This window comes from Stegostoma tigrinum, chromosome 3 (assembly GCF_030684315.1).
Source record: "Stegostoma tigrinum isolate sSteTig4 chromosome 3, sSteTig4.hap1, whole genome shotgun sequence".
Classification (NCBI taxonomy): Eukaryota; Metazoa; Chordata; class Chondrichthyes; order Orectolobiformes; family Stegostomatidae; genus Stegostoma; species Stegostoma tigrinum.
The window spans coordinates 5944321-5961070 of record NC_081356.1 but is presented as its reverse complement, the minus strand read 5'-3'; the positions used below and the strand labels follow the sequence as shown (position 1 = coordinate 5961070).

Sequence of the window (16750 nt, the reverse complement as noted above, 5' to 3'; positions counted from 1 at the left end):
TGACAGAACAGGCTCAGGGGGCTGAATGGGCCACTCCTGTTCATATGTTTCATAGTTATATTGTTTCTAAAAAGGACATTTCCAAAAAAAATGCGCACTTACAATAGCCAATCTACAGCCATGATCAGGGTGATGTCATGAGGAGGTAATCCAACTGCGGTAAGAACAATCACCATGGTGACCATCCCAGCTTGAGGAACCCCTGCTGCTCCAATGCTAGCTGCTGTTGCTGTAATGCTGAAAATAAACAGCTGCTTTAGAGTCCACTTGAGAAACACTGGTCAGACTCCACATCATTTGTTGCTTTACCTAAATTAAAAACTGTAACATACTGGACCAGTGCTCTTATGGCACAGTGCTATTGTCCCTGCCTCTGGCCAGGAGGCCTGGGTACAAATCCTATCTGCTCTAGAGGTGTACAATCGTTGAATAGGTTAATTAGGAAATTATCATGTTTGAATGGGCGAATTCAATGCCATATTAAGTATCTAAAGAGATGTAAATAAACTAAAAAGCAGTTTAAGAGAAGTTGGGAGGGGGGTGAAAAATCTTGTCTACTGAGAGCACTCCCACTGGAATTGGGTCATTGAGTAAATGCACAGACTGGGATGACACTGAGCACCAGAAATCAGTCCATTTCCAGTTCCAATTAGCTAGCATGCTAAACAAAAGCAAACAAAACTGCGGATGCTAGAAATCTGAAACAAAACCAGTAATTGATGGAGTAACTTAGCAGGTCCAGCAGCATCTGTGAGAGAAAGCAGATGTTGTCAGATCTGCTGAGTTTCTCCAGAGGTATGAAAGTAATAATTGGCCTGAGAATTCTAATGTTAATAGTTATCGAGGAACTAGAGTAGGATTTGAAACGTTTAACATTTTTTGGGTAAATATTAAGTCCAAGTGAGTCGGGGCCATTAAACCTTCAACTCTTTTTATTTTCTGGACAGGGGTTAGGGTAGGCCAATAGTGTTCACCTCAGACCTTAATTCTGAACCCCCATACCTCTCTCTATCCATGACACCCAACCCACGAACTTCCACTGCTATCTCACCCACTGTGTTCTTCATACTCCACAATGCGAGAAATATGGGAGTGCACTCCTGGCATGAATCACAGTCTCTGCTGTGATAGTTGGCATTCTGTGACTGTGTGTGGCAGCTTTCTCTAGGCCAGGAATTCTGACTCCAGGGAAAGTTGCCTCCAACAAATCCTGACCCTGTGTGGCCTCCTTGAGGGCCATCCTCAAAATAATTAACACAGGTCGCTTGATGATTTTCCAGCCAGTCGATGGGACATCCCTTCTCCACCCACCAAAGATTCAGCATGACTCTCTCTTTGGTTCTGTGCCCCCTTGTGGCTTATGGATATGTTTAGAACATTGTAACTTGGCCCAATTCCTTCGTGTACATTACATGTGGAGAGAAGTGGTTCAATTCAAATGGCTTATTAAACTTGATAGCACCAGTATCTTTTTAAAAGAACCAAAATCCTTACATATTGAAACTTGAGCTGGAGGTCTCACCTGATGGTGATTATTTGCCCTGCATCCAATGGATAGTCATTAAGCTGAGCAATAAATATTGCAGCAACTGCTTCATATAGAGCTGTTCCATCCATGTTTATTGTGGCACCCACTGGCAACACAAATCTGGTGATCCTTTTGTCAACTTTGTTTTTGTCCTCAGCACATCGGAATGTTACTGGCAGAGTTGCAGAACTGCATAGAGGAATGTATGTTACTACTAGAACAAAGTTCCGTTCATTTTTAACATTTTAGCACTTCCACATTATTAGTCTCTGTTCTGGGCTTACGACACTGAAACTTCCATGAATGGCATCAAACGTCTGTCTCCCCTTATGTCTAACCTCTTTGTTAAAACTCTGCATTTTGTCACAAACATAAACAGCCGACCATAACATTTGTTCAATGACATCAATTCCAAGGCATATTGGGCTAATACTGGCATTGTTTGATTTATTGAAATGAAATGACCATCTCTGCAACACCGTAATAAAAAAAAATACAGTTTACTTCGGAAAATAGTCACAACAATCATTTGTGCAAAAGATTCACTGTCTCTCACTGACTCACTTACTCATTTCACCAGTTCCTTTTAAAGGTAGAAGCAATCCTCTGGTACTTAGCTCAAGTGGTCATTTCAACATGTGGCTTGATATAGTGACTGCCTGGGCACCAGCAATGGTGTCTTACACAATAGCAAGAAACTGCAACAAAGTCTAGGCTGTCATTGTCCAACATCTACACACCTGCAGTTTTCAATGGGATCACAGAGCAACAAGCAGAAACCAAGGATAACTAATATCCTTTCTGGTCTAAAGATGCTTAAAATATTTACATCAAATTTACTCTTCCTGCTGAGTTGTTGAATCAGCACAGAGGAATTAAACTTGCTGCCTATTTAATCATCATAGTTCAGTAACAGATCATGAATTGAAGTAATTCAGTAAATCTGCAGGGACTTAGTATTTTGAATTTGAACAGGACATTACCTATTAGAACCTTAATTAAATCCTGCAGATTAAATGACTAATAAAAGTAATATTTTCTCTTCAGTGCATTCACGATAAATTCTCTTCTAAGGAAAGTCAAAGTTGATTACTGGATTTTAGAACAATCGCTAACAGCTGTCCCGTTACCTGGATGAAATCATGACAGAAGTCAGTAATGCCTCAGCCATTCCTCCAACGAATATGAAGGGATTTTTCCGTACCACAATGAAATAGATTACAGGGAGAATAATACCACCATGGATGGCTAATCTGCCAAAGGAAATTGCAAAAAAAGTTTAAAATGAATTGGATCTTAACTAACATTGCATCCAACAAAGACTAGTAAAATCCCATGTGAATCCAGCCTACATAATTTAAACTAAATACCATACAGAAACTTATTGTGATTATACAATGATTATAGTATGATTTTATATATTTGAAGGTCTGTAATGCTGGATTTTTATTGCTTTATTTTTCTAATGTTTTTCCCCTAAGAATTTGTACTCCAGAATCTGTACCTAGGTACCTCTGTACCTAAGATGGTGTTGTAACTCGTGACTTGTAGATGTTTCGCCGAGTCATGTAAGTACATGTGAGAGTAAAGCTTATTTAATGCAACTAAGAGTCTCAAAGAGTTACTCTCACTGTTTTTCTTTCATTCATTGAATGTGGGCATTGTTAACTAGGATGGCTTTATCACCTCTCCTTAATTACCCAGAGGGCAGTTAAGAGTCAACTCTGCACATATGGGCCAGGCCAAGTAAGGATGCCAGATTTTTTTTCCTAAAGGTCATTAGTGAACCAGATGGGTTTTCACAATGATCAATGGTGGTTGTAATTGGACAGTCTTTAATTTCATATCTCATTGCCTGCCATAGTGAGGCTGAAGCCTATGTCCATGATCATATGATGCTGCTTGGCCTGCTGTGTTCATCCAGCTCCACACTTTGTTATCCCATGACCAATTGCCTGTTATCTTTGATTTCTAGTCCACAGACATTATAGCTGTGTCACTATTTTTCCCCAATATGTACATTCCTGCTCTCACCAACATCATAGTTTTCAGAAGATCCATTGATACATATTTAGCATCCAAAGGTACATCATTGGGTTACATTGTACACCTGTGAAGCATCCTGAGATATATTCTCCATTAAAGACACCATATAAATTATAGCTACTGTAAATCTCTTCCTCTAAATAATTTTTAGGGTTCTTACTTTGATTAATATTAGTTGGAAGGTGAATGACTTTCAATGGTTCACCTTTATGCTTCTACACTCACTTCTAAAAATACAGACAGAAATTACATTACAATAAAGGTCAATCTATATCCCAAAAAGAGCATGTTTATGAATGACAGTGATTAAATGACAAATACATTCATATCACATCACAGTGACCCAAACTTGGCTTGATCTTGCCATATGTGAAAGACACAAACCCAACCCTGCCTATAATAGACCTGACGCCTATCCCCCACCAACCTGAGGAAGGGCCACTGGACCTGAAACATTAACTCTAATTTTTTCTTCAGAAATGCTGCCAGACTTGCGGAGTTTTCCAGCAACTTTTTTTGCTGTTGCCAAAACTGCTTCTGCTTAGTTAATACACAGACATCAACATTAATCTTCCTGTCTATGTGTCACATATTTAACATTGGACTTGGAGATAATGGGGCTCTTCGTAACCATTCAATTGTACCAGGTTTAATCCTGCATCAAGACTGAAAGATACTGGTGCAGATATTCTGATGCCTGGATAGTCGTTGGAGCACTGGGGAATTGAGTTGTGCATGCAGAATTCCCAGTGCTGGACTCTGTAGGAATGCTGTGCATCTGAAACAAAGAACAAAGAACAAAGAAAATTACAGCACAGGAACAGGCCCTTCGGCCCTCCAAGCCTGCGCCGATCAAGATCCTCTGTCTAACCTGTCATCTATTTTCTAACGGTCTGTGTCCATTTGCTCCCTACCCATCCATGTACCTGTCCAAATATATCTTAAAAGACGCTAATGTGTCTGCGTCTACCACCTCCGCTGGCAACGCGTTCCAGGTACCCACCACCCTCTGTGTAAAGAACTTTCCACGCATATCTCCTTAAACTTTCCTCCTCTCACTTTGAACTCATGACCCCTAGTAATTGAGTCCTCCACTCTGGGGAAAAAGCTTTTTGCTATCCACTCTGTCTATATCCCTCATGATTTTATAGACCTCAATCAGGTCCCCCCTCAATCTCTGTCTTTCTAATGAAAATAATCCTAATCTACTCAACCTCTCTTCATAGCTAGCACCCTCCATACCAGGCAACATCCTTGTGAACCTCCTCTGCACCCTCTCCAAAGCATCCACATCCTTTTGGTAATGTGGCGACCAGAACTGTACACAGTATTCCAAATGTGGCCGAACCAAAGTCCTATACAACTGCAACATGACCTGACAACTCTTGTACTCAATACCCCGTCCAATGAAGGAAAGCATGCCATATGCCTTCTTGACCACCCTATTGACCTGCATTGTCACCTTCAGGGAACAATGGACCTGAACACCCAGATCTCTCTGTTCATCAATTTTTCCTAGGACTTTCCATTTACTGTATAGTTCGCCCTTGAATTTGATCTTCCAAAATGCATCACCTCGCATTTGCCCGGACTGAACTCCATCTGCCATTTATCTGCCCAACTCTCCAGTCTATCTATATTCTGCTGTAGTCTCTGACAGTCCCCTTCACTATCTGCTACTCCACCAATTTTAGTTCTCAAATTTCAAGATAAAGGGTTCTGACACATTTTCATTGTTAACCAGGAAAAGATAGTGGATTAGAGATAACAATGTGTACAGCTGGATGAACACAGCGGGCCATGCAGCATCAGAGGAGCAGGAAAGCTGACGTTTTGGGCCTAGACCCTTAAGGCCCCCTTAAGGGTCCAGGCCCAAAACATCAGCCTTCCTCCTCCTTTGATGCTGCTGGGCCTGCTGTGTTCATCCAGCTCTACACCTTGTTATCTCAGATTCTCCAGCATCTGCAGTTCCCACTATCAAAGATAGTGGATTAAAGCTTTACTCTAACTCCTGGATATCCACACAACAGAACCTTTGACACACTACTAACTATACCCAGCACCCCCAGATACAGTTTTTGAAAAGATTTGTAGCTCGGGTTGTGGATGAGGTTGTAGACTTGCTCGCTGAGCCGGTGTGTTTGGTTGTAGACATTTCATCACCCTGCTAGGTAACATCTCAGTGCACCTCCAGTGCAGCGCTGGTGTTCTGTCCTGCTTGTTATTTATACGCTTCAGTTTCCTGGATGGTTGGCATTACTTTTGGCATTGTTTTTCAGTGATTTATATATTGGATCCAGTTCAATGTGTTTGCTGATAGGAGCACCGGTTGGAATGCCAGGCCTCCAGGAAAGCAAGGACTGTGAAAAGCATTACTTAGGCCAAGCTGGAAGAAAACTGACAATAAGGATACACAAATATCAAATAGCCAGCAAGAGGCACGACCAATTCTCACTGGTCTCAATACACACAGATAAACAAGAACACAAATTCGACTGGGACAACATATCCATAATAGCACAGCCTGAACCCTCTTGCATATTACACTCTTACATTTCCTCACTGGCTGCCAGTATGGCTTTGGGACCTTTTATAAATGATTTGAATGTGGAAGTATAGCAGCGTGCAATAAAAAGGAGGCATGTCTTGGTTTGTAATGCCCCTCCTGTACAGCATGGATTTCTGCATGGTTTCCCCTAATGGACACTGGTCAGACACACCAGACTTGGAAATTTGGCAGGAAAAAGAATTGATGAAAGGTAAGTGAACAATCTTTTCCAACAGTAATTAACATTTCTGGACTAGTCCTCTTTGACAACTTCATAAAAAAACATTAGTCTGTATATTTTCTTTTGAAATAACTTAATCTGGGCACTATACATTAAAGGACAAATGCTTCCGTAAATTTTCAAAACTTCCTTCAGTAATTCCCAATTAAGCAGTTTAAAAGCTCTGTGATACATACCCAGTCAGCACTGTTGCCATATAAAGGCCAAGCCTACGGAAAATTTCCCAGTCATCCACTCCCATTACTTTAGCAGCAATAAGAAATAATATACCTATTGGCATAAACCTGGAAAGAAATCATTGAAAAGCGATCAAATTAGGAAAAGCAATTTCAATTGAACATCAGTAGGTTCATTTCTAGCCCTCATTTTAGAAATGCTAGCTAATTTGCTTTTATTTGCAGTTCGAGCACTGAAATAGGAAAGTTTGCTTTTTCAGAGTAAATCTCTACATTTTAATATTTGAAGTTTAAGTACATTAGCCAATTATTTTTCTCATTTGCACCAAACTGCAATGGCAGGAGTTAACACTTTATCCTTCACCCAAAATATAGTTATGTAAGATTTTTGTTCATGAGGAATGCTGATCACAGGGACTATAACTTTTCAAAAACAGAAACAGAAAAGCCCAGCAGGTCTGGCAGGACCTACAGAGAGAAATCAGAGTTAATGTTTTGGGTCCAGTGATCCGCCCTCAGAGTTGACAGTAGCTATGAAAACCTTTTCTGAAGAAGGGACTAGACCTGAAACGTCAGCTTTCCTGCTCCTCTGATGCAGCTTGGCCTGCTGTGTTCATCCAGCTCTATATTTTGTTATCTCAGTAGCTATGAAAGTGTTGGGTTTATATACAGAAGAACAGGTGGGGGGTGCAGGGGTAAAGTGTAAATGATAAGTGTGGATGCAGACTAAAGAGAGAGAGGAACAGCTGGACAGGCAAAAAGGGTAAATAACATTCAGCCCAGGAGAATGAATAGCTGTTAATGGGGACTGTTAGTGGCTAACAATTGGGTTGTGTGTAATAGCAGACCATGTGATAACAACAATAAAAACAAAGTTGCTGGAAAAGCTCAGCAGGCCTGGCAGCATCTACGAAGGCAAAAACAGAGTTAACATTTTGGGTCCGGTGACTCTTCCTCAGAACGGATGGTGGTTGGGAAAACGTCAGTTTATATGCAAAAAAAAAGGGATGTGGGTCGCGTAGGGAATAAAGGATAGAGCCGAAAGAGAGAGAAGAGCAGGTGGACAGACAAAGAGTTGATAACAATCAGTCTGGGAGGGTGAGTTGTCGTTAATGGGGACTGGTAATAACTAACAACAGGGGGTGTTTAATGGCAGGCTTTGTGATAAGAAGGCCTGGTGTGTTGGGTAGGGGGCTGGGACATGGGAGAGTTTAGGTCCAAAAATTATTGAACTCAATATTGAGTCCAGACGGCTTCAGGGTCTCCAGGTGGATAAAGAGGTGTTGTTCTTCCAGCTTGTATTGAGCTTTGCTGGAACACTGCAGCAAGCCTGAGGCAGAGATGTTGGCCAGGGAACAGGGTGGTGTGTTGAAATGACTATAACTTTTCTTTTTACTGTGCCTCCTTAGACAATGAAAACAATGACTAACAGAGAAATGTGAGTCATGGTTAACAAAAAGAGTTATGATCCCTTACTGTCCAGCGTCAGTCTTTCTTGCTAGGTATATTTCTTGATGAAGGGAAGGAAGGAATCAGAGGGTTGATTGCTGTTTATGAATCTTGTTATGGACAAGGATGAAAGCCAATCATACGTTGAAGTGATAGTTCCATTGATTAACAAAGGGAGGATGGTGTTGAAGGAAGATAGAAATTAATTTTAGTGGAACGTTCTACTTACCACATGATAATGTGTACAATTCTCATGGTGGCTTCATTCAAGGCATCAAAGAAGTCCAGCAGGATTTTGCCTTTTTCGCCCATCTGTCCAATGACAATTCCAAATACTAGGCAGAAGACAATGAGGCCCAGTACATTTATTCCATCAGAGTACCCACCAACCACTTTGTAGTCTTTGTTCTTGGTCTACGAGGATTTCGAACAGATTAAAAATCAGAATTTTAACCTATTTGCTATTTGAATACATTGACTGATTTGCTTTCAATGAATTGTTACATTTTCTGACAATTTAAGTACACCAATAGGCCTGTACCCAACAACTAGAGCTCACAAATGAAATGTGATATTATTAAAATTTTAAAAAGGATTGTGTGCACAAGACTTGGGATAGACTCTTACAGGTGTACAGTTTCATTTCAACACCAATGTTTGTAGGGATCATATCCAAGTTTTCAAGGTTCAATAAAAAAAAGTGCTTGACTTTTTAATGGAGTAACTATTGAATAACCTTTTGGAAGATTAAATCCTGGGACTGAACTCTTCCTCCTCCTCACCCCAAACAGATGACATCACTGATGACTAGGGTATCGATTATGGGATCTTCCTGTTCTATATGAGTCAGCAACTATTGTGTAAGCAAGGCAACCCTTCAGAAAATTAGCATCTTTGCTGTTTTTATTTAACAGGAATTGTTTACATCTTTTAAAAATCTTATTATTGTTGGCCACAGAAAGATTGGTGTGAAAGTGAGATGAGCGATATCCCTGCGTTGGCACAACAGTGGCATCACAAACTTGGCATTGTGGGAAAGACATCACTGGAGAGGTTGCATGATTGACTGACAATCTATAAATTATATATGCTTTCAAAATTCATTGCTCGGATCGGGCTATGTGAAAGGGCAAAGATGTTGTGCCACCCTGCAGTCACATCAAGTTGCAGAATGAAGCGAGACCAAACCTTGTGAGTGTGCATTATATTCATGTTTCTGTCATTCATAGGCCACCTCAAAATCATTGGGTCTTCCCTACTGCCAGCCCTTAACTTTAAAAAGGAAAAAGTGCCCACTAGTTTAAAGGATATGCATGTTTCGTTTCTTGCTTGTTCAGGCACCTATTTACTGAAAAAGAATTTGCTTTGTGCTTGTTTGACTTTTAATTATGGAAGATGTGAAAGCAATTCATTTCCAAGGCCTCAGTGTGTTTTCAACTGACTTAATGGAGGTTTATGAGGCTTGCTCATGAGTAGCTGGTGGCAGTTGGTATTTGCTTCTGTCTGTATTTGAGGGAGAGACTTCAAGGGTAAGGAAACCTTCTCTGAGACTGCTCCCAATGCTACCCTGCCTTCAGCCAATAGGAGGCCCAGGCTGAATCGTTACACTTCACTCTGCCAAGGGAATTCCCAAATTTCCACTCTCTGCCATTCTAGAGTACAGTTGATGCATCACGCTCACCTTGTGCAGATTTGCAAAGTTCTGGGTGCACAGCATTTGTGTATGAGCCCAGAGTGGGGGTGGTCAATGGGCCTGGAGTGGAGTTGGTCAGTAGGTCTGGAGTGGAGTGGTCAGAGGCCCCAGAGCGGAGTGGGGGTGGGCAGTGGACCCAGAGCAAAGTCTGGGTGGGCAGGCGACCTGAAGCAGAGTGGGGGTGGTCAGTGCACCTGAAGCAGAGTGGGAATGGGCAGTGGGCCTGGAGAGGAGTGGGGTGGGCAGTGGGCCTGGAGATGTGTGGGGATGGGCAGTGGGAGATGGCTGCTGGTTGGGAATCAGTAGAGCTCAGTCAGGTCATGTGGAGATCTTACAAAAAGATTGCAATGTCTCTCATGTTAGCTTTATTTCTTCTTTTCCTAACTTATATTACATATATCTGTAATGTACTGTTGTCTTTTCTCTATTTTTTGACCTAAGATTTGCCTAGCACTTGGTACCTAAGATGGCCCTGTATGTTGGAGGCATTGTACACTTTTCACTGTGCTTCTGTTCTTTCATAATTTGAGTACATTTGACAATAAACCTAATTCTAATTCTATCTCATTGCTGCACTAACAAACGTAGCACCGGCCATTCCTGAATATAGTATTTCATGAACCCCATTGGGTTTATTAAAACAAAAAACTGAGATTATCCAACAAAAAAGATATTTCATGTTTTCACTTCACTTTAATGCTCATCAAAAATTTTTGAGGCATGTTTTTACCATAGGTATTTACATTACTGAGGGTGAAATGATAATCTTGGATTTGCAGGGGGAGAAAGAAATTCCTCCTTTCAAAAATCAGGCTTAGGGATTTACATGCATTGCATGTTGATGTAATGGCAGGTTTTGTGCTGTCATCATAGTCGTATTGCTGATATGCTCATCTTTTGGCAAAAGCAGAAAATCAGGCCAAGGATTACTAAATGGGACCTGGATCATCTTTAGCTGTGAATCTGCTTATAAACTATATTCAAAATGAAAATAAGTTTTTCCTAAGTTTGTGGGATCCATTTATTTTTCCTGATTTTCAGACTGTGAATAATTTTCAAAAGTGGCCTGGAGTTATACATGACAATGCAAATTTGACTGCAATGGTCCTTAATTAAAAATTAGGATATAAAGTTGTTGTTAGGAGTTGTTTTCAAGCCATCAAACAGAAGTGGTAATGTAAGGTATGCCACACATCAGTATGTCAAAGACACCTATAACAAGGCTGATACAGTAATCACTGGGGACTACAATCTCATACAGGCTGGGTAAAACTAAATTAAGCCCTAGTGCTTTTGACAGCACTTGGACTGTACACTGAAATGAAGAGGCTTCATATCTCATGATTGTTGTGGACTTGCGTTTGAAGGGTTGTGGATGCCTGAATTTTAGCTTCTGTTTTTTGCTTCATTGTTTCCACCGCACTTCATACTTATGTGCCCACACTTCACATTGTCTCTTTTTAAAAAATGCAGCTGAAAGAAAAGTGGGAGTTGTGTCCCTGAGAAAATAACATAGGAACTAGGAGCAGGGTTAAGGTTAGTGTGCCTCTGGATTTAGATAATGGTGCTAGGAAACTGTAAATTTGTGTATTGATGCTGAGAATGCAAAGAGGCTGAGACTGCTTTCGTCATTCTGATGTGCTATGTATGCTCAGAAATCTGTATCTTGAAAACGCATTTCATAAAAATTGCATGACAAATGTCACGATTTAACTGAGTACCAAAGAAGTTATGCAATATACAGCAAATACAAAAGCAAAATACTGCCGGAGATATCAATCTGAAAGATATAAAAAGTGATGGAAATACTTCACTCAAGAAGCATCTTGGGAGAAATGAACAGACTTAACATTTTAAGTAGAGATTATCTCATTAACTCTGTCTCTCTCTCCACAGATGCTGCATGATGTGCTGAATTTTTTCAGTAATTCTTTTTGTATTTTATATTAGTTATGTTACCTCATTCATTTGTGTTGTCATGACAACAGTAACCATCGGGCTAGTAGCATTGTTTGCAGGTTCAATTTCTATTCGTTTGCTTTTATACTGAAACACAAAGCCAAAAGAGAGGTCATGCAATAATTTTGAATTAAATCAATCAAGCTATGTACTAAATGAACCACAGTTCTTTCATAATGTAACTCAAGCAGATATGAAACATTTTATCGGGAAGGGATGAATGCTGCTGTTTGGATAGTTTTGAAAATGCTGTGTATGTCTCCTGTAACTGATAAGTTGTCAGGCATGTGTGACATGAGGTGGTATATTCTCAACATAGTTCTTAGTTGCCAAAGCAAGAAAATTGACGAGTTAACAATCTTCCATGTGATGGCAGAGAATGGCTTTTCAGAGATTGGAGTCCAGTCTTATTTTTGTAGCACTAAGTTTTGCAATGCATCTGCCTGCAGCATTGCTGGTTCTTACATGTAAAAAATGCCATTTGCTTCAGCTCAAAAGTCTTTTAAGGGAACACTACAGTTTTGTCAAATCAATGAGAAGGTTGACTCCTGGCAGTCTACAGAACTGAATGACTGGTGGGATAAAATATTTTGACATGCTACAGCAACACCACTGGAGAGGACTTTTGGATAAAAGCCTTGGGAGGGAAGATCTTTGTTGAAAATAATCATTTTGGAAACATCAAGGAATATTTTTACAATTTTTAATGTGAGTAAATTCCCCCATTGTGAAATTTACACCAATTGAAAAGTTTATGCCTGCTTTTGTGATGGAGACACAGATTTTATTTTCTCCTCTCTGCCGTGATAGATCAAAGTGAATCACAATTAGAATCTTGAGTTTGAGAAAATGTTCCCTGATTTTGCCCATTAAGCCTTAAAGAATGACTTTAGAATAATGCCGTTGAGCGGCAACTTCTTGTTCCAATTTTCATCTCCTTATCCAGGAAACTAGATGGTGCACATTCTCAGCATGTAAGTCAGAGCAGGTACCTGCTGGCTGCTTTTCCCAGACACCAGACACCTGCTTCTTGGTGACAATATCTTTGCTAGTTGAATGGCCATCATCTTTCTTGACTCTTCATTCACACATATTGGCATTGGCAAATAGCCAGACTCCCCACATCCCTTTGCCTCTATCAGACCAACTAACGCACTACTTCAGCCCATCCACATATTTAAAGTGGCACTCAGGGACACCTACAACCTGTGTGGTTCTGCCAGGTCATTTTGTGCATTTTATACATCTCCATCTCATAACATTCAGCTTGCTTTCTTAACACTCACTCACTTTGTGCTACTTGCAGATGGCCAGGCACTGTAAATGTCACATAGTTTCTTTTAGAGCACACTCACTGACTTCATCAGGGACTAATGACATATCAGCCTGTGAGTGACTGGTATTGATTACAAGGTGCTCAAAGTGCTCTCTTCCAGGCTGCCAAACTCTATGGCTTGTATTGCTGTCTAGCTCAGAGGGAAAGACAGGCAGCTTGTGATAATGGGAAGCACTGAATGTTCAAAGAGGTGGACAGGTGGCTCTACACTCTGTCAAGGTCACACCTGTAGCAAGTGCCAGCAGTTTACACATTGTTTGTTTTCAATCAAAGTGGCTGTATGTGAAATTCCTAAGAGATCTCTCCTTAGTGGGGTGAAGGGGTCCACAGTCAGACAGAAATTACCACCACTGTTAAAGAGCTCATCCGATTTCAGTCCAGGAGATTGGTCATGGTCAGTCAGGTTATTGGTCTAAGCACAGCCTAGACCCTAGAAACCGAGTGGGTCTGGCTCTGATCAAAAGGACCATGATGTATGTTGAGGAGAAATGTTTCTTTTCTGAAGAAGGATCTAGACCCGAAATTTCAACCTTCCTGCTCCTCAGATGCTGCTTGGCCTGCTGTGTTCATCCAGCTCCACACCTTGTTAACTCAGATTCTCCCGTCTGCAGTTTCTACTATCTCTCAGGCATTTTGTAAGTCTTCTTCCTTCTCTGTCTCCCACTATCTGTCTAAGAGCTGTCACAGTTTCAGCCAGGATGAAGACGGTGTGCTGTGTCATCGGTTCTATTGGCTAGTGTAAATAACAGGGTGTCATCCAGCAGGGACGGATCAGGCCTGCTGATTTCCCCATCCAGGAGCAAGTTTTTCCCTTCTTGGTTTGAAATGCTGCAAGCTTTGGGATTACAGGCGGGGGAAGGTGGGCAGTAGTGGAAAGGGATGGCTATAAGAATTCCAAGCAGTAGCAGCTTCAGGCTGGAACTTGAAAGTGCACAAGATTTTCTATGACTGTATTTATTAGGTAAATTTGTTTCAAATTTCCAAATAAATCAAACCTTACTAATTCTGTATGAGAGTGGTAATTCTGTATTAAGGAACACACCATAAGAATACAACAACTTTAATATTGTCTCAGCCAGTATTAATATTTAAAATACACTTGAATGAATATAGAATTAGCACATTTATTTGGCTGATACAGAATTTTCTGGTTTTATTCCTGGCATATTTTATTTGAAGCTATGGCAGCGTTGTTTTAGTGATTAGCAATATTTTATATGAAGGTAACTTTTGATTTTGGATCATTATTTAGGAGACGTGTTAAACAAAAACAAATACAATTAATCTAAATTATGTAAATGGCTGAACTGAGATTTTTATGTAGAGAGAACAAGAATTTTATTACCTGTTGAAAGCTAGCCTGTACCAAGTTTTCTGGGAATGCATTCCTGCGTGAAAAGAAAACATTAGTTATGAGAATTCTTCAGATGAATGCATATGTGGAACAAATGTCCATTTAAAGTTGATAATCTTGTATTGACTATATTTTTTTAAATAGACTCAGTGCAAGCTAGTATTACTTATAACTGACTACTATCAGTCTAATATCTGGCTGTTATAATAGGCTATTCTTTCTTCCAACTATCATTATATTTCTAGTCAACATATATCATGGTTCTTTTGATCAGAACCGGACCCACTCGTTGCTGTTCTGGAAAGGGACTTGTACTGTTCAAACTCTCATGAAATCTAAACTGAGCAGTGTCCAGTACTTTTTGTTCTAAGCCACTCCAGAAGATGATATCATGAGCACATTATGTTTGAACAGGGCTCACATTCCGAATTAACAATCTAAATAAATTTACAGAACTCAAACATAACATTAAAGTTGCGAAAAGTACAAATATCTATGGAGTTATTCAATGAATATCAGAAACTAGCCTTAAATCTACACAGAAACAAAAGCACTGAGAATGTATCTGGAAAACCAGAGAGATTAGCTTGGATTAAGATGTAAATGATATTTACAGAGGGATTATAAACGTACGAGAACAAGAAAATGTAAGCCATTTGTACTGAAAGATAAATATTTTGGGACGATGATCTGACTGGTTTGATGTCATATACATTGAAGGAAAGATTAAAAGGTAACAATATCACTTACAAGAAAATCTTGTAAAATGGAAAGATGGGGATACAAAATGATATGCTTTTCAAGAGAAATGTAAATGAATGATTGGAAAAATGATTTAAAAATCGCCACGTTACTCATAAATACCATCAATGCTTTCTGAAAAATGAAGCTTGTTACAAGCTTGTTATCTCAATTTGAACCAGGACCAAGCATACAGCTTTGAGATGCTCATAGCAACACACTGGTTTGCAGAAAAATGCGAGGTAATAGACAGTCCATGACATCGTAATGAGCTATAGTCCAGTTGAGTGAAGAAATAGCCTACATTGATGTTTCATGTAACATGCTGATCTAAAAGGGGAGGGAGATTTAAAAACTGAATGATAGTCCAGTCAGCTCAACATCTGTCATTGGTAAAATGTTAAGAGTCCATTATAAAGGACATATTAGTCAAGCATACTGGAACAGATAATATCAAGTAGAGTCAACATGTCTTCATTCTGCAGAGGGAAAGGGATTTGTGTTCATTGAAATGAACATAAGGCCACACAAAACATGTTATCAGGGATGAAATATGAAAAGGAAACAAAACACAAATGGATGTTTTTTAACCTCTCGACATGGCAGAACCAATTGGGGGATAGATAAATTCCTCAGGATTTCTAGTAACTGAAGAAATGGTAGTAATTCAATTTCACACATTTAATCCATTCTCTTGAGTAGGAAGTAAAGATATCTGTCCAGATTTACTGGGGACCCTCCTTTGCTTTTCGATTCTGACATTAGTATTGAAGCTGAGTGGAGAAGCTGCTAGTGCTTCTGAATCAGTAAAGGCAGTGAAAAAATTGAGGTAGAGATAGAGAACTCCCAAATGACTCATTCCTTTATTTTCCTCTAGAGCAGACACAGCAGATTAAATATCCTCTAATCCCCAGAAAGAGACTTTTAGTTGGTTCTTTGTCCAAATGTAGATGCGCCTAGCAGATTGCCATCACCAAAATAGGGAAAATTTCTTCTTTTCCTTATTAATTTGGTGCTGAAGTGGTAAACGTTTTCTTACTTTCACAGCAGGGAATGTGGGGAGACAGTTGTATGTTGACAACGTCATGGGAATATTACTCCAGAGGCCCAAGTTATAGCTCCGGGAATAGGTTTTAAATCCCACAATAACTACAGGTGAAATTGGAAACAAAAGCTCATCTCAGCAAATACCAAGTGTGACAGCTGCTTTTGTTAAAAAAAAACAATGATTTTTCTGCTGCATTTTTTAAGGAAGGATAATAGTTTCGTGAGATTTGGCCAATACATAACTTCTAACTCACTACAATGTCACACTTAATTATCTTCAGAAATGGTCTAACAGGCTATTAGTTAAGGGCAATTAGGGATGAGCAACGTTCATAGATCACAGAATCCCTACTGTGTGAAAACAGGCCCTTCAGCCCAACAAGTCCACGCCAACCCTCAGAGCATCCCACCCAAACCAATTCCCCTATAAACCCACCTAACCTACACAGACCTGGGAAATTTAGCATGGCCAATTCACCTAGCCTGCAAATCTTCGATAATAAGGTGTAAAGTTGGATGAACACAGCAGGCCAGGCAGCATCAGAGGAGGAAGAAAGTTAACATTTCAGGTTTGGACCCTTCTTCAGAAATAGGAGAGGGGAAGGGGACTCTGAAATAAAGAGCGAGGTTGG

The 16750-nt window shown here is 40.0% G+C and overlaps 1 protein-coding gene across 1 annotated transcript in view; it reads right to left on the bottom strand.

Moving 5' to 3' along the window:
• slc1a1 (solute carrier family 1 member 1) overlaps positions 1 to 16750 on the bottom strand; it is a 64948-nt gene that overhangs the window by 11215 nt on the left and 36983 nt on the right. The window contains exons 5-11 of the mRNA XM_048527510.2: positions 14322 to 14364; positions 11641 to 11727; positions 8218 to 8402; positions 6540 to 6647; positions 2659 to 2781; positions 1523 to 1717; positions 103 to 237 (exon numbers count right to left, since the gene is read on the bottom strand). Coding sequence (XP_048383467.1) covers positions 103 to 237; positions 1523 to 1717; positions 2659 to 2781; positions 6540 to 6647; positions 8218 to 8402; positions 11641 to 11727; positions 14322 to 14364 — 876 coding nt within the window. The remainder of the gene's footprint in view (positions 1 to 102; positions 238 to 1522; positions 1718 to 2658; positions 2782 to 6539; positions 6648 to 8217; positions 8403 to 11640; positions 11728 to 14321; positions 14365 to 16750) is intronic.